The sequence below is a fragment of the Phocoena phocoena genome, chromosome 15 (assembly GCF_963924675.1).
Source record: "Phocoena phocoena chromosome 15, mPhoPho1.1, whole genome shotgun sequence".
Classification (NCBI taxonomy): Eukaryota; Metazoa; Chordata; class Mammalia; order Artiodactyla; family Phocoenidae; genus Phocoena; species Phocoena phocoena.
In genome coordinates, this window is record NC_089233.1 from 34,334,963 (window position 1) to 34,354,794 (window position 19,832).

Consider the following 19,832-nt stretch of genomic DNA (forward strand, 5'->3'; position numbering starts at 1 on the left):
TTTCTGAGTTTCATAAACAAAGAAAACAGAAATGCTTTCAAACTGGAAGGTAACTGAGTTACTTGGGGTCAACAGGAAATACTTTCCAGCAGATTTTCCCTTTTTTTCCATTTCTAAGTTCTGTTCCTGACTAGGTGGTCAGGGAAATCCTCAACCCTCCAGCATCCCCATCTAGATGAGCAGAACACAGTCTGTCTTCAATCCCTTGAGTTCTCTGTGTCTGGCACGCTCCAGGAGACAAACCCCTCATCTGTGCTGACTCTCAGGTGCTCCCTGACCCAAGTGGCCAGTCTCCATCCTGGCCAGGCAAGTTCCTTTGCTAGAATATTTCCTAGTCTTCACATCTGTTCTTACATGTGCAAAATCCTCAGCTGTTGAGCAATAAGCTTCCTCTGCTACATGATGCAACCAGGAGAGAAGGTGGCAAAGCTGGCAAGCCAGGTACAAAGAATCTGGTTTGGATTTATACACGTCGCGTTTTTTGGGGGGTTTTTTTTCTTGCTTTTTAATCCAATTCATATAGTGTGATGTCTCAGAGGTTCGGGTGTTTTTTAGACGGGCTACGGGATGATGAGCAATGGCCTTGGGAGCAAAAGTGAGAATAAGAGGAGAATGACCAGGTATGCTGAGAAGTGCCCCAGGAGGTCAGGGCCTTGCCTGCACCAAGCTGTCTCTTACTTTTCCCAGAGATGGGCAAGCAACGCCTTCTCCCTCCTCTCATCTCATGCTTAGCACAAAATCCTCTTCCAGCACGCCATGACTATTACAACGTTCTAATAATGTCTGCTGCCTAAGGTTAGTATGGTCTACCATTTCCTAGAGACAAACATTTGATGTCCCCTGCCCCTGACCTTTTTTATTTTTGTATTTATGTATGTATGTATGTATGTATTTTTTGGTCTTGCCTAGCGGCATGCGGGATTTTAGTTCCCCAACCAAGGATCGAACCCATGCCCTCTGCAGTAGAAGCTCAGAGCCCTAATCACTGGACTGCCAGGGAATTCCCCCCTGACCTTTTTTAAAAGAATAACAATAGGGCTTCCCTGGTGGCGCAGTGGTTGGGAGTCTGCCTGCTGATGCAGGGGACGCGGGTTCGTGCCCCGGTCTGGGAGGATCCCGCGTGCCGCGGAGCAGCTGGGCCCATGAGCCATGGCCGCTGAGCCTGCGCGTCCGGAGCCTGTGCTCCGCAGTGGGAGAGGCCACAGCAGTGACAGGCCCGCGTACCGCAAAAAAAAAAAAAAAAAAAAAAAAGAATAACAATAAATAAAAACCAATTTTTAAAAATCTCATCAGTGCTTTCCTATCCCATACATAGCTGAATTGTACTCCCAATTTCCCCCAGCCGGCTGAACCCACGCATGGTAACAGCAGATACAAAGAAACAACATACTCACTCTAAAAGGATGCCATTAATATCCTGGGTGAAGAACTTCTGTCTGCTCTCTCCCTCAGCAGCTCTGGCAGCCTGGTTCACAGTAAACAGTAACATCCGTTAGTGCACTTTCCCCGCAAGGCCCTCACACTCACCCACAGGCCTACAGAACACCTGATGATAAAATCCTCACCATGCCCTTCCCTACTCAGCCCTAATCCCAGATTAAGTTCACCTATGATCTCTGTATGCTCCAGAAGTGGTACATCCAGCTCTTTTCACATGCTGCTGAAGCATCTACGGACTGTCCCTTCTTCCCAGGACTTGAAACAACAGGCACATAAAAGAAAATCAGAGTCAAGGGAATCATGAAGCATCTGATTCAGCCAGCAAGCTAACTCCTGTGCCCAGCACTCTATCATCTAAACTGTGAGCTGGAATCTCCATACATCTACAGTACAAAACAATCAAGAACTTTAACAAACCTGCACTATTTGAAGGTCTTTAGCAAACAAAATAATAATAATAGTAATAATAGCAACAATAATAACATGCTGCTTTAGCATTTAAGGGCTATAATTCTTTGAAAATTCATAATCTAATTAGGGTATATAATGAACTCTAATTACTCAGACCACTGGAATGACTAACATACTTGACTACCCATTAACACAAGATAGAGCTGGTTGCTATACAGTGTTTTGCTTCCCGTGAGTATACAGTTAATAATGCCCTGGACGGCAAGCCTGGAGACTCCTGAAGCAACCACAGTGTGCAACAAGGACACTGAATGCACAAGTGAGGAAAGCAAACTACAAAGCCTGAACCAGTGGTTCTCTATTTGGCTGCACACTGGAAGTACCTGGCAGCTTTCCCCACCCTAGACCCATCACATCAGAATCTCTGGGGAATAATATATTCCTTAAAAGAGGCCTAAGCATCAGTACTTTTTTAAAAGTAACTCTGGTGACTAGCATGCAGAGGGTCGAGAAGCACTGATCTAAACCCAAGAGTTGCTGGTCCAAAGTCTTTAAGCAAAATAAAATTTCAGGCTTGATATGTAACAATGATGGCAAACAACGACAATAAAGTGATTGTCTTAAATGAAATGATCAATCCTGATCAACCCTCTGAAACACCCACCTTCCTCTGGCCCCACTGGCCTTCCTCTCACTGCATCCTCTGGGTCCTCTCCTGACCTCTTGACTACATCCTGTCTCCTCCACTAGCTCCTTAGCTGCAGATGGGCTCCCAGGTTCTATCTAGAACCCTCTTCACCTGATAATGTCTCCCCCTCAGTTTCAGAATAACATAAACACACACAGGTCTCTCAAATCTAAACCTACTCTATATACTTTTTTCTAAGCTCTGGACCAGAATCTTAATTACTTCTATGAATGAATGACCCTCTGGTATACAAACTTGACTTGTCCAAAACCTAACCTACTAGTTTCTGCTCTTCCTCCTCCTGTGTCCCTACTTCTAATAACAGCACTCCACCCTTCTTAAATCCTTCCACTCTTCTTTAGAACCCTTTGGCAGCCCTTCCCAAGCCTAGAATCAAACCCAAACTCCTCCACCTGGCATTTAGGGTCCTTTAGGATCTGGCCCCAGCCATCCACTCCAGCCCCTCCCACCACATACCAGGAGTCTTCATTATCCAACAACTTGCCCATCCTCAGCCCTGTGCCCTGGCTTACTATAAGGCCTTCTCTCCCATGAGGCTGGCCAAGACTGCTGCCTCCAGTCCGATTCCTATGTACCCCCAAGAGCTCCTCTTTCACTTCCTCAAGTCTGGCTGTTCACCTGACCATCTAGTTGGCCATCCAAACATGACAGAGCTTATTTCATCCTGCTCTGTCCCATAGCCCATTTTTTACATGGCTACCAGTCCATCTGTATAACAAGCTCATGGAGAAGGAGAACTGAATCTTAATATATTTCCTACAGCTACCTATCACATAATAGCTACTTAGTAAATGTCAGCTGAGTGGATGAATGAACAAACAAATGAACAGATTATCACTGAAAGAATGAAAACTCGAGGAAGAAAAGCTTAGTACCAAACAAAACTTGCAGAGGATATGCAAAACTCAAGCATGGCTAGAGGAGAGCGCAGAGGTCTGAGATAGCAGGAGGAAAGGGAAGAAAGAAAGGGCATCACTGTAACCCATTCACTTGCCATTTCTTATACTGTCAGAGGATTCGGAATCCGCTGTGGCACCTTTAATGTACTGGGATTATGACTTCAGTTTGAGAGAAAACAAAACTGAGTCATTCTGTTGCTGTAGCTTATACACTGCTGGTTATAAGATGCAGAAGCACCTTCATGTTAATTCAGCCTAATTAACACGTATTTCAAATGCCTGTTTGTCAGAGCCATCAACAGCTCAGGTTTCCAATCAATTTTTTTTTTTTTTTTGGCCGCACTGTTTGGCTTGTGGGATCCTGGTTCCCTGACCAGTGATTGAACCGAGGCCCTTGGCAGTGAAAGCCAAGAGTCCTAACCACTGGACCTCCAGGGCATTCCCGCCAATCAAATTTTATCTTTAGATATCAGCCATTTCAGAAGCTTTCTGGCTATAAAATTTTTTTAAGTTTTTTTTTTCCTGATGCCTTTTGAAATGTGTTTTTTTTTTTTCTGATGTCTTTTGAATCCTGTAGACCAGTATCTCTGAGGATTTGGTTTTATACTGAAGATAAATAGTCAAGTATAAAACAAAATCCTCAGAGATAAAATTTAAAATAAATCTAATTAAAAGAGCAGTTGGATATATATTTGATAGTCTGCCAGAAAGAAGTGACATCCCTCAACCCTAAAGACAGACACCCTTGCCCAAGGAATTGTATGAATCAGTCAATCCTAGATTAACTAGGAAATGAAGTTAAACCAAACAGCCAGATCATGCTGATTTACAATAGTTCCAATAGCCTTTTAATGAGTTCTTTTATTCATTGTAAGAAGAGCCACTTGTAGCCTTTCAGCACTGAGATCACAACCTTATATGCTGTACCTGTTTTTGCTGAATAGAATGAAATCTGGCATGATTTTCTTTTTTAAAAAGACCAAACAGGTTGTTATTTTTTTTCTACCTTATTCTCCTTGGATCTACGTCTCCCTGGTTTTGCAATGCAAGGGTTCTAACTGTATAGGAGGGTAAGCAGTGAGCAGGTAGAATGGTGGGTGACATGGGGGTCTCTGTTTCTTTTCTATTTTTAGTATCAGTATCATTTCCATTTTATGCTGGATTGAAGAGGACCAAAACAGAGCTGGTCATCTGTATGGAGCAGGCTGAGTAGCTGCCAAACCACATCACGACAGTAAAATGAAGGTGCAACATACCTGAACTTTTCAACAATCAAGACAAAAGACACAACCAATACACATTAAGAGAAGACAGGGGTAAGGACATCAAATCAAACCACTGGGTTCCCTGGGGCCCATAAAAATGTACAGTACAAGGAAGTAAGAAGTGGAAAATGAGCTAACATGAGAAGAAAACAGTAACAATTCTGGAGTACCCAAGGTCGCCCTCTTGGAGTACCTCTTTAACATACATAAATTTTCAAATGTTTTTTTAAAAGTTTTAAGTATCACATCTAGTTAGAAGTCAAATCTAATTTCTGCTTCCAACAGCAAAAACTTTTCCCAGGGAAACTGATACATGTAAGAATAGAATCTGCTTAAGTACAGTGGTGGACTGCAAACAGGACCACAGATTCCTCGCCTCCTAGTACATGCATTCCCCATGGAGAGGTGGCCCCTAGTTGGTGACTTGCTTTACCAATACACTGTGGCAGAAGAGATGTGGTGCATACCACTTCTAAGGCTAGATCATGAGGGCCTTACAGCTTCCACCTTACAGCTCCCTCCTGAAATGCTGCCCTGAGACTGTCATGCCCTGAAAAAGCCCAGGATGAAAGAAGGGAGGAGAGAGAGGTCCTGCCATCCTGGCTGTCCCAGCGCCTGCCACCATCTTGCCCGATGAACACAGCCCCGAGAGCGAATCCAGGCAGGACCAGAAGACGAACCGCTGGCCACGGTCAGGAGAAATGAGTCACTGTTTGAAGCCACCAAGTTTGGGGGTGGCAGGGTAGATTTTTAGACAGTGGTAGAAACTGATACATGTATCCTCTAAGGCCAAGATTTAAAATCTAAACAAACTATTACAAAAATAAAAGAAGAGGGTAAAAAAGAAAAAGAAGGGGAGTGAAAAATAAAGTGAGAAACACATAAACACTACTAATGTTATAGTTATATACATCAAGTTTAATTTAAATTTTTAAAATGCAATGTCCAGTTCAAGATCTAGGACAGGGCCTCTTATTAAGGATCCAAATATCCATGCATGGCTTTTGAAATTATATGCATTTTTTGTGTACATAGGCGTTTTTTCCCTGGGAGGAATCTCTGCCAGAAGACTCTCAACAGGGTCTGGGTCTAGAGCACTTGTGCACACATGCAGGAGGCTCCAAGTGTCCCAAGCGCAGGGCCCTGGTGGGAACAGAGCAGCTGGGGATCCTTTAGAGTGGCATTAAGTAACTTTCTAAATTAAGCCTTCTTTTTCATGCAATCATTAAAAGTAATGAGATCTTTATAAATAATATTTATTAAGTGAAAAAACCAGGAAATTATTCACAACTATAATTACAACTGCATAAATACATATATACAGAGGCTAGAAAAGGATATGTAAATTGAAAATAGTTTTCAGATTGGCGGGATGGTGGGTAATACCCATTTACCACTCCATTTCCCAAATTTCTTAATGCTGTTATACGAGAAGGGGCAGGTGATGACTGAAGTATCAATTTCACATCTGAACATATTTTCAAGCCAGTAATGCCTCCTGGTCACCACCTCCTCACCAGGACCCGAGCCTACCTTACCTATGGGATTCTGAACCCTGTGTCTCCACCGTGCCCAAGAGACAACTGAGACTTGGCAGTCACCAAGGAAGACAACTTGCTCACTGTCCCCCCAAGAGACTCCAGAAAGCGAGGTTTTCTCAAATCACAACCCAATGCCATTTCACGTTAAACCACTGTTTCCACTAGATTTGTCTATCTTTCCCAAGAAAATGAAATAATGAGTCTAAGTTATCAGACTAGAACACAGTCTTTGGTGGGAATAGGGACACAACCAAGAGCCATTTTTACTTTTCTCTAAAAAATGACTGGCTACTGCCACACAGATCTTACTCAGCTCACTCAACAAGGCTTTCAGAAGCTACAAAATAATTTGATTACAAACCAGAGGACTGAAAAGAATAAGCAGTAATGTTTTTTAACATAAATTCTGAGAGAGAGCACAGGACAGTATGCTCAAACATGCCAAGTTCAGACTCAACTATTTCCACCTTAACATCCTGTTCAGATATACTCTGAATCCTGACATGGCATAATTCATTTAAATGGTTATGTTCAAACAGAATACTGTGCATGTTCTACAAGGATGAACTGGAGCTCTGAATAAGACATTTGAATTATTTCACATGTTGTGTTCAAGTGTTTTTTGGAAGTGAGAAAATCATTTGTAGCAGTGGTTAACATTTCACCCTGCCCTAAAACACAAGGGATATTATACACAACAGAGATGCTGAATCACTGGTTTAAAACTTAAGCTATAGAATGTAAGTGCCACTGGAGTTGTGTCACAAGTCATGAGGTCCACGGTGAAACGGTATTTTAACTAAAAGTCATCATAACTAACAACCCGTGCTTGGTTTATAGTCAGAATTCATGTATCACCGAATTGTCAGTCCTTAGTGCTCTAGGGATCAATTCCCAATCACCAGGAGGAAAACAGGAGCAGTGTCTGCTATTTTCTGAAGACTGTTATTGTTTTTAACATGGGGCATGGACAGCATTTATGGTTCAGCTCCTTCTTATTTAGCACAATTTAGAATTCCTGTAATCACTACCTAACACAGGTGATGTGCAAGTCCAAGGAGCAATTAAACCCAGTGGCAACTAAGCATTGCCCCATGTCTAACATAGGACGGCAAACTTCTGTGAATTTTCAAAACCTTCAGAAGATTACTAAAAAGATGGATCTCTGCCTCAGCTGCCTGCTGCCAACATTAGTGTCTATCATACAAAAGGAAAGATACTCTTGACAGGCAGAAAGTAGGAAAAGAGAAAATCTCTCCAGAAGACAGTAAATTCTCCAGGAGTAAAGGAACCACGAAAGGCTGAGAAATGATGCCTGACAGGCAGAGAGTCCACTGTTCCCTCACTTGGGATGAGAAGAAAGCTTGGAAGAGCTGACACTGGAACTGCCCACTGACTAAGGGTTGCTCTAGGCCACGAGCTTTGAGTGGTTCGGGACCAGCATCAACTGCCCAAACTACTTCCAGGAGAGCCCGGCCATTCCATGTCACCATACCTGAGCCAGCTCCTTAACGCGCTTCTCCAGGGGCGCAGGCAGGCCTTCGGGAAGGGAAGAGGGCTGCCTGAATTCCTGGTCCAGTCCCACCCCAAGGGAATCGCTTTCATCATCCATATCGCGGAAGGGGCTTCCTTCTGGAGACTCACTGAGCAGCTGCTCCAAGTCCAAATCAGTCAGCGAGTCCATGGCTGTGGCTGCCTGCAGCAAGTCGTTGTCAGAAGTGGAGCCGAAGAGCGAGAGCAAAGGGTCAGAGGCGCCCTCCAATTCCCGCAGGCCCTGAGCTTCCACTGATGAGACTGCTACGGGCTTATGCTCTTCGTCCCTCTTTCTCTGAGCCTCTTTCTCCTTCTGAAATTTCTTCAGCATCTCTTTAACGCTCAAAGCCCCAGAATACTTCTTTTTCTTCTTCTCCTTACTGGCATTGAGGGCTGTGAAGCTGCAAGCAAGGGGGATGTCAGTTACTAAGGCTGCAGTACACCTCAAAAGGGAAATTCACAGAGGGGCTTCAGCCCTGCTCCCAGCGCAATGGTCTCCAGGAACCTCAGTCACAAGTCCACCCTGTTACTCCTCCTCCCTCCTCTTGGCATATGGAGCTCCTTCTTGCTGGGACCAAAGCTTGAGATTTAATATAGGTTAGCAAAACAGTATCACAAAATGCTACATATCCGATGGGTTTTTAAAAAACACTGCCAGGCTGAAATAAAAGGTTGCAAAAAAGGGAGGGGTAAGAAAGATATTTAAAGGGAGAAAGCAGGAGCAGCAGAGAGCAGCAGCAACTTGAAGGGCGACTGGGGTGAGACCAAGTGAGGCAAAGGAAGCAGGACCGGAGAAGACAAAGGGGGAACACAGACAGGAGAACTGGGGCAGAGGAGGGGTGCCCAAGAGAACAGGAAACATCAGCAATCATACAGTGACAGAAATAGCTGCCAACACTGACAGTGGGACAGAGAGAACTCTGATGTCTGACACACAGAGATGTGAGAGTACAGACTATGCCCACATGGCACCGTGGGAGGCACGAGGGGGAACGGAAGGCCAGGCCCTGCTGCCTCTTCTGAAGCTGTGAGGAGGAGGGCGAGTCAGCTCCCAGGTGTCCTGCCCTAACAGTTCAGACGTCATCCTAGCAAAGAAGCTGCTGCCTCTCACCCGGCTTTGGAAAACTTGGACTTTTTCGATTTCTTCTCCTTGTCATAAGTGTCATCTTTTTTCTTCTTCTTTATCTTCTCACCACCTTCCTTCAACTTCCGCTTCTGAGAATTAAAGACAAGGCACAGTTACACGGCTCCCTAACTCTGGGAGCAAGTGCACTACACAGCACCGGCCTTGCTCCGCCCAGGGTACATCCTGAGAGCTGTCTTACTTCCTTCAAGAACAAAAGCTTTCCGCTCAGTCCTTGGACCACAGACCCGCAGGTCAGGACAGCATTCCCACTGACAGTGGCTTCTGGGAAACCCGGGCCTGAGGCAACAGAGGCCATTCTGCAGCCTGAACAGCTTCTGGTTTAAAATGAGCTATGTGTGGGCCTACCTTGCATTTTAAACACACAGGCAGTGGTAGATAGCTTTCAAAATAAATTTATCATAAGGCTGACTTGTTTTCGTTGGGATGACAGCCCTGAGAACTGAAGTCCTCTACATGTCCACAGAAGAGACACAGCAAGCTGGTGCAAACTCCCCTTACTCCACACCCTTCACTGCCCTCGTCCCCACTCTGGGACCACCTCGATGAATGAATCCCTGCCGAGCCTGCAAGGACACAGGCATGGATACAATGACCGAGACCTCCAGGTTCACGGCACCTCGCCACAGCACACGTGTGAGAAGGGAACCGCCAACCTCGGCACAGCTGGTGCCTTTCCGCCAATGTCCTGAGTCATCCTAAACCAGCACGTATTCTGGCAAGTCACCTACTGATCTCATAAGGTCATGTAAAAAAGCACTTCTGAAATCCAAAAGTGAGCAACGTTCTAACCTTTGGAGATTTTTTCTTCTTTTCTTTAATGAAGTCATCCTCAGATTCTGATGCTTGTCTAAACTGCAGCGTTCCCGAGTTAATGTAAAATCCTCCATACTTTGTAGTCAAAGAAGCAGGAACAAGCTCATCATACTGAAGGGGGGAAAACAAACGGTCAGCTCCAAGTTCTGTACTACAGTCCAAAGGTGCAGAGCGCGTCTTGACAGAGCAGATGTGACTATGTTTCTCTGTCACATTTCAGACAGCATGCTAAGAAATGTTTCTGGTCAATCACCAATGTCCAAGTTAGAAGGTGTTTTGGACATCTCTGATCACCATTTTCATAAAGGAAACCAAGGCCCAGATCAAGGTATCACTTCCTCTCCCTTCAGTGCAGCTCTTTCCTCGAGCTAAGGGTACATCCACTCTGACTCCACCCCCAGCCTCCAGGCGCCGTCGGTAGATGCTAGGGTACAGTGGTTCTGGTAGTCTCAGAGGTTTCATTAAGTACTTACCGCCTCAGAGTTATCGATGAAGGAATCAGATTCATCATAACCATAACCCATATCAATCAAGTCCTGTATTCGGTCTTTTCTACGTTTCTTTCCACCCTAAAATTTAAAATTGATCACATGCTTTTTTGTACTTGTGGTAAGAACACATAACATGAGATCTACCCTTTTAACAAATTTCTAGGTCTAGGGTCACAGGGTTTTTTTAATACACAGAATTAATTGTTGCCTTGAACCCCATCAGCTAATGACTAAAGGTTATAAAGCACTGGAACAGTCTCATACACACACACTCCAAAACCTCATTCCCTGAAGACCTTACAAAATAGGACAGATTTGTAAATGCATAGAGTGGCCTAAGACAGAAGAAAGAACTAAATGGCTTCATATGCTTTGCACCAAAACGCTTATTCTCAGGATAAATTCTAAGGGTAAAAGCCCCTTCTTATTTATTCATCCGTTTAGCTCCACACACGAGCTCCTGCCGTATGTTTTCTTATCTTAATGCATTTGTTTAATAACGTCATTCTGTTCTCTCCAAGGTCTACACTTGTTTCCAAATCAGTGTTGATTAGATGATAAACCACTAAAGGAATATGGAAATGTCTGAAAACCTCTCCCATCCGACAAGGTTGTTTTGTTGTCCAATAGAGAAATCTTACATATTTTTCTTCAAATTTCCGGGCAAGGGCCTCCACTTTATGCCTTTCCTTTTCTTCATCATTGAAAGGATCCGAGAGATCTTTCTTCTGTAAAGAGACCATTCCACAAAAATAGGAGTCACAAAAAAATTCCCACAATGCTATTCCTAGTGCCTGCACTGACTCAACACCTATAAACTGCATAATAAAAACAACTGTTTTTCAGAAAAGACAAGGTAGAATACATGTTACCTTCCCATAAGTGTTTACCTTAGCTGTTTAAGAAAGTGAAATTTCCATTCACGAGATTCAAGAGAACTTGACTAAATGCCTACAATCGCCCATTGAACGCAGCACTAGGTCCTGTAGGGCTCCAAATATGGCAAAGGGACTTTAGTCAGGGGATGCTCAACCCATGTAGAACTGTGTTCCAATATAACTGATTTCCTTTGTAATCCTAAAAATTATTTTATGCATTTAAAAACATTATTCTAAGAAGGGGTCCATAGGCTTCACCAGACTTCCAAAGAAGTCAATGGCTCAAAAAGGTTAAGAACCCACTGAGCATAGGACAAGCTCTTGACAGCTATTCAGCCTTATTGGCTAGAAGAGTGGTATGAACTTGCACTTCCCTCAGAGCTACAAACAGTCAACCCAAGTTCATGGCATTACCTTTCCTTGGAAGCTTATCTTGAAGGATCAATAATCTCCCTTCCCTCCCAATCTCAATACTCCCTCCAGATACTTTCATGCGGTTTTCCAAAGTTTATTTATATTCCATAAACTTACTCTTACATTTTTCTTGAGAAAATTTTTCAGAGTTGGACCTTAAGCTTCCATGGTAAGGATCTTAATTTTAATAAAAAACTCCTGTACCAAATACACTTAAGACTTTGGAGTCCAAAAACACTAAAGATCAGATGCTTGTTTGAAAACAAAATTCCCCCATCTCACCCTCCCATCTCTGCCTACTGAAACTCCACTTACCCATAAAGGATTAAACGATTTAGGACACACATGTACAATGGGACATTACAGAACATGTATGTATCATAAATGGGTGGTCTTTAAAACCGCTTGTCTGTATCTTCTAATTTTTCTACACTGATCACATGTAACCTAAGTGGTTCAAATAATTTTTTTTTTTTTTTTTTTTCTTTTTGCGGTACGCGGGCCCCTCACTGTTGTGGCCTCTCCCGTTGCGGAGCACAGGCTCCGGACGCGCAGGCTCAGCAGCCATGGCTCACGGGCCCAGCTGCTCTGCGGCATGTGGGACCTTCCCGGACTGGGGCACGAACCCGCGTCCGCTGCATCGGCAGGCGGACTCGCAACCACTGCGCCACCAGGGAAGCCCGGTTCAAATAATTTTTAAGAAAACCTACCCACCTGGAGCACTGCTGGATTTAATGCATACTCCTTAATGCCCTGCAAACAGCAGTCATCCACTATTTCCTGAATGCATGAAGGTCCAGCTCTGTCTAACACAGCATCTGGAATGTAAGCTCCTCTCTATCTAAGCCCTCCGGGGCCTGTATTTGTACCAGACTTAAACCATTACCACATTGTGACTTCTGCTACCTGTGCTGGTGTAATTCTCCTAAAACATCTACAAGAACGCAAAGTTCCTGTGAGGCTGGGACAGCAACTTTCCCACATTTACATAGTCCTCAGCATCCAGCACAGTGCCTTCACATTCTAAGATATACATGCTAAGTGAGCTAATACATGAATGTGTCAGATTACATTGTGCTTTGAACACTGCAGAGTAGACGCAGTAATTCAGGAGTTCTGAATCTGAAGGCCAGGAGTGAATCCCCTGAAATTGGATCCAAAGTTCTCTGTGTAAGCCCTATGCATTTTTCTGCAATTGAGGAGGGCATCTGAACCCCCAAAAAGGTGAAATCAGAGCACTGGAGTTCTAATTTCAGTTGACCTACTAATTTGGTTTGAGCCCGTAAATAAATACCTTAACCAATCCCTGCTACTTTTTATTCCTCTCAAGGAAGAAAATCCTGTTCCTACTTTGGAAAAGAGTTCATGAATGGATTTGAAATTACTTTTTCTCATCCTGACCACTGGCCCTCATACAATAGGCTGACCCCTGGCACAGACTGAATTGGCTTCCATTCAGCCAATCAGATCTTTACCAAGGAAACACATTTTTATCTGAGTAAAGAAAAGTGGATAATCCTAACCAAAGGCACTCACCCCAAACAGCACAACCATGGATTAGAATGCTGGAGCACTGGCTCTGAGGCAATCTGCTAGAAATCATGCACCTGCATGATCTCATCCACACACACCACACCACCTCCACCCCGCAGACACACTGTGAGCCAGGTACTAGCCTAATCCCCATTTCACTGAGAGAGCCACTCTAGAGATCCAAATGCTGCAAATGCAGGACCCTACTCACCTTTCCCTCAGAGGCCAGCCTAGCACACAGGTATACAGTAGGTGCTTATAAATAAATGCTCTTGACCTAGCTCCTACTCAAACTGTATGATTCCATTTATATGAAATACAAAAACATGCAAAACTGATCTCAGCTGTTAGAAATGAGAACAGTTGTTACCCTTGAGGGCTGAGGCAGTATTTTGGGAGGGCAGAAGGAGGGTTTCTAGTGTCCTGGAAAATGTTATATTTTGTAATCCAGGTGCAGATTACATGGGTGTTTGTGAAAATCCATCAAACTGTATGTTTATCATATATGCACTTTTCTTATGTACATAATTCAGTTAAAAAGTTTATAAAAAATTTTTACAATGTTAACGAATTGCCAAAGTATCAGTAATAACTGAAGCTGGGTAATGGGTACATGGGAGTTATTATACTATTCTCTCTACACTGTACATGTTTGAAACATTCCATACTAAAAAAGTAAAACAAGTCTGCCAAGAAAATAAACAGATCGTTTAAAAAACATTTAAGAAATCAAACTGGGACTTCCCTGGTGGCGCAGTAGTTGGGAATCCGTCTGCCAATGCAGGGAACACAGGCTCAAGCCCTGGTCCAGGAAGATCCCACATACTGCGGAGCAACTAAGCCCGTGCGCCACAACTACTGAGCCTGAACTCTAGAGCCCGAGAGCCTCAGCTACTGAAGTCCGCAGGCCTAGAGCCCATGCTCTGCAACAAGAGAAGCCACCGCAATGAGAAGCCCGCGCACCGCAACGAAGAGGCTGCAACTAGAGAAAGCCCATGCGCAGCAACAAAGCCCCAGCTCAGCCAAAAATAAATAAATAAATAAACTAATTAATTATTTAAAAATCAAACTGGTTCTCAAAAGCCCTAAAGGCTGCCCAATTCCAGTGGGGAGTAGGGGATAAGAAATCCCAACAAAAACAAAACCCACAAAAATAGGTTTCTATCCATCCAGGTAAAGAAACTATCCAGAATATTACTTTTCAAAAGAGATAAGCAGGCTGTGTCTTTGGCTTGCCCTAATATTAGGCACAGTGAGATTCCCTTGGAAAAGAGAAATGTCCAGCATGAAATTCCAGCACTGGAAAAGCCAGGGACTGGTCACACTTACATGTAACATTTATAGACTTGGTATGAAAAAATCTGGTTATTTATTCATATTAGTTAGCCATAATTCAAATTAGCCTTGGATGTGCCATACATTTTCTCTAGCATAAATCAGGAGAATGGTTCTAGAAAGAATTCTATCCCTTCCTACCAAAGGAAAAACCAGCAGACCTTGTGCTTGCTTTGTGGGGGAGCCCAAAGCCTCTCTAGTGCTGCTTCCACCCTCTGGAAGCCCCATCCACACACGCTGCCCGGAGCATTAGATCTGCAGAGTGAGCTGGGGTCACTGGGGTATATATACCTTGTCTGCAGGCTGAGGTCCTTTCACCTTCCCTCGTAAGTTCTTCACCAGCTCTGGGTAGAAGAACTCTGGGCAGCGCTTGTGATCTGGCTCAAAGAGGGTAAGTGTGATCCGAACAGCTGCTGCAGCCGGCTCAGAGTCCTGATGCTGTTCTGCTCCCCCAACCTCCTCTTTCCGGGATTTCTTCAAAAATGCAGGATTCAAAGAACCTGGGAGAGAGGTGAACTGGACCCTGTGGGGCTCCGACATGGCTACCAACAAGTCTTAACAGGTGTCACTGCATGGCTTCTGTTAACATTGAAAAGAAGAGCTAGGTCAAACCGAGATGATAAAAATGGTGATTTTTCTTGTTCAGTTATACAGATTTAAGTTTAAAAAAAAAATTTCACTGTCAAGAAGAATCACTGTTAAATTTATCTTAATTACCATTTGCTGCTTTTTTCTTCTTAAATACTATTTTAAATATAAAAAATTTCATATAGATATGAAAAGCACCCCAAATCCTATCATTCAGAGATAATCACTGTTTAGCATACTTCCTTCCAGTCTTTTTTTTCTATGCATATTCACTAGATTCTTGACACTAGAGAACCCATGCTGATAGAGCCTTAAAGAATCCTCAGAATTGCAAAGAATCCTAGAGAAAATTGGTTTTCATTTAATTTATCCAATACATTTTATTTTACTTCTGGCTGAGAATAACCTCTGTCTTAAAACCTCTTTATTTTCATCACCAGCAGTTTACTTTCATGTAGGGCCATTCTTCACAATGACAGTTTTCATCAGTTCAGAGAAGTGCTGCCTACCCCAGGATAAGTAAGACCACTGTCTCAGAAGTACTGTGGCTAGGCTCACTTCTGAACACCAGCCTCTCACCACCCAAACTTGGGCCTCAGCAAAGTGACAAATTATCACAGGCCAAAGACCTTCAAAGTTGCTTGGAAATGATCAAAGCATATTGTGAACTACAGAATTCCAAGGATTTACAGAATATAAACATGTAAATCATACTATATACTGTGTGTGTGCTTTATGTGTAATTTTGTGTCCTACCTTTTAAAACCCACATTCTACCACACCAATAAATAAGAATATTCATTGTAGACTTGTTTGTATATGAAAAATGACAGAAGCAACCTGAGTGTCCAGCATTAAGGGAATGGTTGAAAAAAATCGCAGTTTTATTGATTTGTAAGGGTTTTTGACTTGTTATAGATATATAAATAATAAATACATAATGCCTGCCATAGCTCTCATACTTTCTCCTGCTTTGCTATTTACTGTTTAACTTTGCATAGAGTGAGGTATGTTGAAAGAAATTTTCGCTTTTTATGCAGTTAAAACTAGGCTCTTTTCCCTTATGGCTTCTTCCATTTCTTTTATGCCTATAATGTCCTCCTCCAACCAAATAATTCTCGTAGAAGAATTTACCCATTCTTGTTTTATAGATGTATTTTTCACATTGAACTCTTTAATCCAAGTTGAATTTACTATAAGGTGAGAGGTGAGGCCCTAACCTGGTTTCTCCCCAGCATCAATCACCAAATAATTCCTCTTTTCCCTGCTGATTTGGCATATATCATATGTCTTTAATATCTTAAGGTCTATTTCTGAAATGCATCCTGTTATATCCATCTAGTATCTAGATTCCTGAACCAGTACAGCACTGATTTGAAAAATTCGATGGTATATTTCAACAACTTAAAGATTCATTTCTATTATTCTTTTAAAAGTAATACTTGGCTATTCTAGCCTATTAATTATTTCAGATCAATTTTAAAATCACTTTGATAAGTTTCCCCAAAAAGCTCACTGCATTTTGAATGTAAATGAATCATAAATGTGAATTCGTTCAGGAAGATTTATATATATCTTATATACCCATATACATCATGTGTATCTGTATACATGCAATATTCACTTCTTCTATCATGACCATAAAATTGTGATCTATAAGACCAGGTAAGGGAGTAAAATATCTAAAAATGAAGAGTTAAAATAATTTGAAATAGAAAACAAAGCAACTGGCAGCAAAACAGGTTGGTGATGCAAAAGACCATCATGCACTAAGATGTCAAAAGAAATTCCCCTAAAAGAAACTTTCAAGGCCCCCACAACAGTCGTGATTCTCTGAATTGTGGAAATAAATCCCAGCTGAAAGGGATTTCATAAAGGTCCCCCCACTCATAAAAGCAGGCAAAGTGAAGGTGAAGGTGGAGGCATAAAGGTCCCCTACTCATAAATGCCGGTAAACTCTCACTGTAAGAAGAGAATCTGCATGTTAACTGATGGGATGCAGAAAGGTCATCTTAGAAGTGGGAACTAGGTCCCTGCCCTTGACTAGGCAGTAATTTAAAAATGTAACCTTATCTCATCCCAAATTTTAGATAGTGTAACTTCAATCAACCCAGATGGTAAAAATTCATCTCTTGGGTTGTGTAAGTGACTTTGCAGGCCTGCGAAAATACAGAAATAAGACTAGAAAATAAAGTAAATCAAACCTACAGCATATTAACACTTAGATTTTCATTTAAGTTTTACAGTCATCGTGATAATTGCTGTTGCTTGTTACTAAGTCATTTCAAACATTTAAGAGAATCAGACATTTTAATGAATGATGTTAGACTTACAATTTTAATTTGAAATGCTTAAGGTAATATAACTAAATTTGAAAGTGTGCTTTTAAAAGACCTGACTTACATTTACACGTTTATTAGACTTAAAAGAGTTAAGTCCTTGGAAAGATTTAACTTCTAGGTTTACAAGTTCACTGTTTTAGAATTTTGAACAAGCACATAAAGCTTTAAATGCTGTGTAAAACATTTAAGGGAATTTAATTTCGTAAAAAAGAGCTCATTGTTTACGGGAATTTAATCTATTAAACTGTTGCCTTGAAACTTTGTCAAAAATCAAACATTTATTTTTATGTAAACATTCTTAGATTTATAAATAAAAGATTTGTCGACAAAGCTTAAAAGGCTTTAAAAAAGCTAAGCATTTAAATACTCGATTTTAATGAGTTGACCATTCATTCTAAATATTTATTTATTTATTGTTGTATGCGTTGGGTCTTCGTTGCTGTGCGCAGGCCTTCTCTAGTTGCAGCAAGTGGGGGCTACTCTTCATTGCGGTGCACGGGCTTCTCATTATGGTGGCTTCTCTTTGTTGCAGAGCACAGGACTAGGCGTGCAGGCTTCAGTAATTGCGGTGTACAGGCTTCAGTAGTTGTGGCTCACAGGCTCTAGAGTGCAGGCTCAGTAGTTGTGGCACACGGGCTTAGTTGCTCCGTGGCATGTGGGATCTTCCTGGACCAGGGCTCGAACCCATGTGCCCTGCATTGGCAGGCAGATTCTTAACCGCTGCACCACCAGGGAAGTCCCCATTAATTCTAAATAAAAGTACAGTAGTCTACAAACAAAAGCATCCCTCTTAAAAACCTTCAACTGATGTTATCCAAGAAATACTAGCCTCCTTTTCCATCTCAGATTATTCCCAGGAATAGTACTTTTTGTTGTTGTTACATATCCTCTTAATCATATATTCAAAATGATTATTGGTGAAATGTAGAAAAACTGAATTTTATGCTGATTTTGTAATTAGTCTGTTCAAGGAACTCTTATTTATTTTAATGGTTTTCCCTTAACTTTATTTTTAAAAACAGGCCATCCCATCATCCACAAAAATGAGAATTTTGTCTTCTCCTTTCTGAAAAATTATGTTTTATTTTTGTTTCATGTCTTATTGCATTGGCTAGAACTGCCAGGATATCAGACAATATATTCTTTACCATGTTCCTGACTCTTAACGGAAATGTCTCTAGATCCAGTGTGAAGTTGATTTAAGATTCATGTATTTTATGAGGTCATTCAAGTATCCTTCCTCAAAATTTAAGAATTTTTAAACTAAGAGAGTGTGTTGAATTTTATTAAGGCATATCCTGGACACTTAAATATAATTTAAATGATCAACTCGTCTTTAAAAAAACACAAAATAGTTAACAGTAAATGACAGTTCCTGAAAACAGCTGACGGTACTTCAGGGAAACCGAACTCCAAAGAGAAACCAGACTGCGGACAAGCCAGTTCGCTAAAAACCCGCTTACAACCAGTCTCCGTATAACAAAACGCCCATAGGAAACGGCGTGTGGATCTGCCACCTTTTCAAGCAGGCGGTGTCTCAAGAAAAGTCCGGTTCTAAGTTAAGTCAACACCTGACTTAACTGTTTGGGTTCTGGAACTGGAATTGGGACCTTTAATTTTTTTTTATTTTCTCCCTAGGATGTTGACGTTCAGGCAGACGCTGTGTTGAACTGCTGTTCACAGTTCCCCATTCAATGGTTTAGTTTTAACGTACTGAAACTACGCCTAGCATCTGCCTTCCTGCTGTCACAACTGCCTGCTCCAAACTTCCCTAAAAGTGTCAAACTACAACAAGGCTTACGTGAGAGCCCGGTCCCGACAAACACACGCACCTTTGTCACCGGCGCAACGTAGGCTACAGCCCCACGGGCCGCACTCGTCCCCCCGCGGCCGTCCTCATGCCGGCCCGGGAGCCCGGGCTGCGGCGCCGCTAGCGGCCGGCCCCCGAGCCATGCCTCCCGGCGGGCGGCCGCCCTGCACCGCGGCCCATGGCCGGGTCCCCGCGCGCCCGGGGGGAGCTTCGCCGGCCGTGCCGCCGCGCCGACCCAAGAGGAAGCGGAGAGACGCCGGCTCCACGCCGGCCAGGCAACTCGGAACCTCGGGGTGGGCAGCACTTCGCCCCTGGAGAACTTGCGGCGCGGACGCAGGCTCGGAGCGGCTCCCCCGACGCCGGCCTTTAGAAAGCGCGCTCCGAAGGACCTGTCCGCCGCCCGGGGGCGACCACGCAGAGCCCGCCAGGTGCGGGGCCCCGGACGCGGGCGGAGGCTGTCTTCCAGGCCGCGCTTAAGTCCGTCAGGGCAGCTGCCGGCGCGGCAACACGGCCGGCCCGGGGGCCCGCGAGGGAGTAACGGCCGTAACGGAAGCGCCGAGAGGGAGCGGGCTGGAGGCCAGGGCCCGGGGGCGGGGCGCCCGCAGGGCCGGCTCCCTATCTCGTTTGGCCGGCCGCACCGTCGCCGCCGCCTCAGACCGCGGCGCTTCGTTGTCACAAGCCGG

At 43.3% G+C, this 19,832-nt stretch overlaps 1 protein-coding gene across 2 annotated transcripts in view; it reads right to left on the reverse strand.

The window, feature by feature from the left end:
• The window catches only part of UBN1 (ubinuclein 1), a 30,367-nt gene extending 15,418 nt beyond the window's left edge, over nucleotides 1-14,949 (reverse strand). For both annotated transcript variants that reach the window (XM_065892655.1, XM_065892654.1), the window contains exons 1-7: nucleotides 14,701-14,949; nucleotides 10,891-10,977; nucleotides 10,232-10,327; nucleotides 9,735-9,869; nucleotides 8,910-9,013; nucleotides 7,761-8,199; nucleotides 1,395-1,465 (exon numbers count right to left, since the gene is read on the reverse strand). In XM_065892655.1, coding sequence (XP_065748727.1) covers nucleotides 1,395-1,465; nucleotides 7,761-8,199; nucleotides 8,910-9,013; nucleotides 9,735-9,869; nucleotides 10,232-10,327; nucleotides 10,891-10,977; nucleotides 14,701-14,949 — 1,181 coding nt within the window. The remainder of the gene's footprint in view (nucleotides 1-1,394; nucleotides 1,466-7,760; nucleotides 8,200-8,909; nucleotides 9,014-9,734; nucleotides 9,870-10,231; nucleotides 10,328-10,890; nucleotides 10,978-14,700) is intronic.
• Between the last annotated feature and the right edge of the window lie 4,883 nt (nucleotides 14,950-19,832).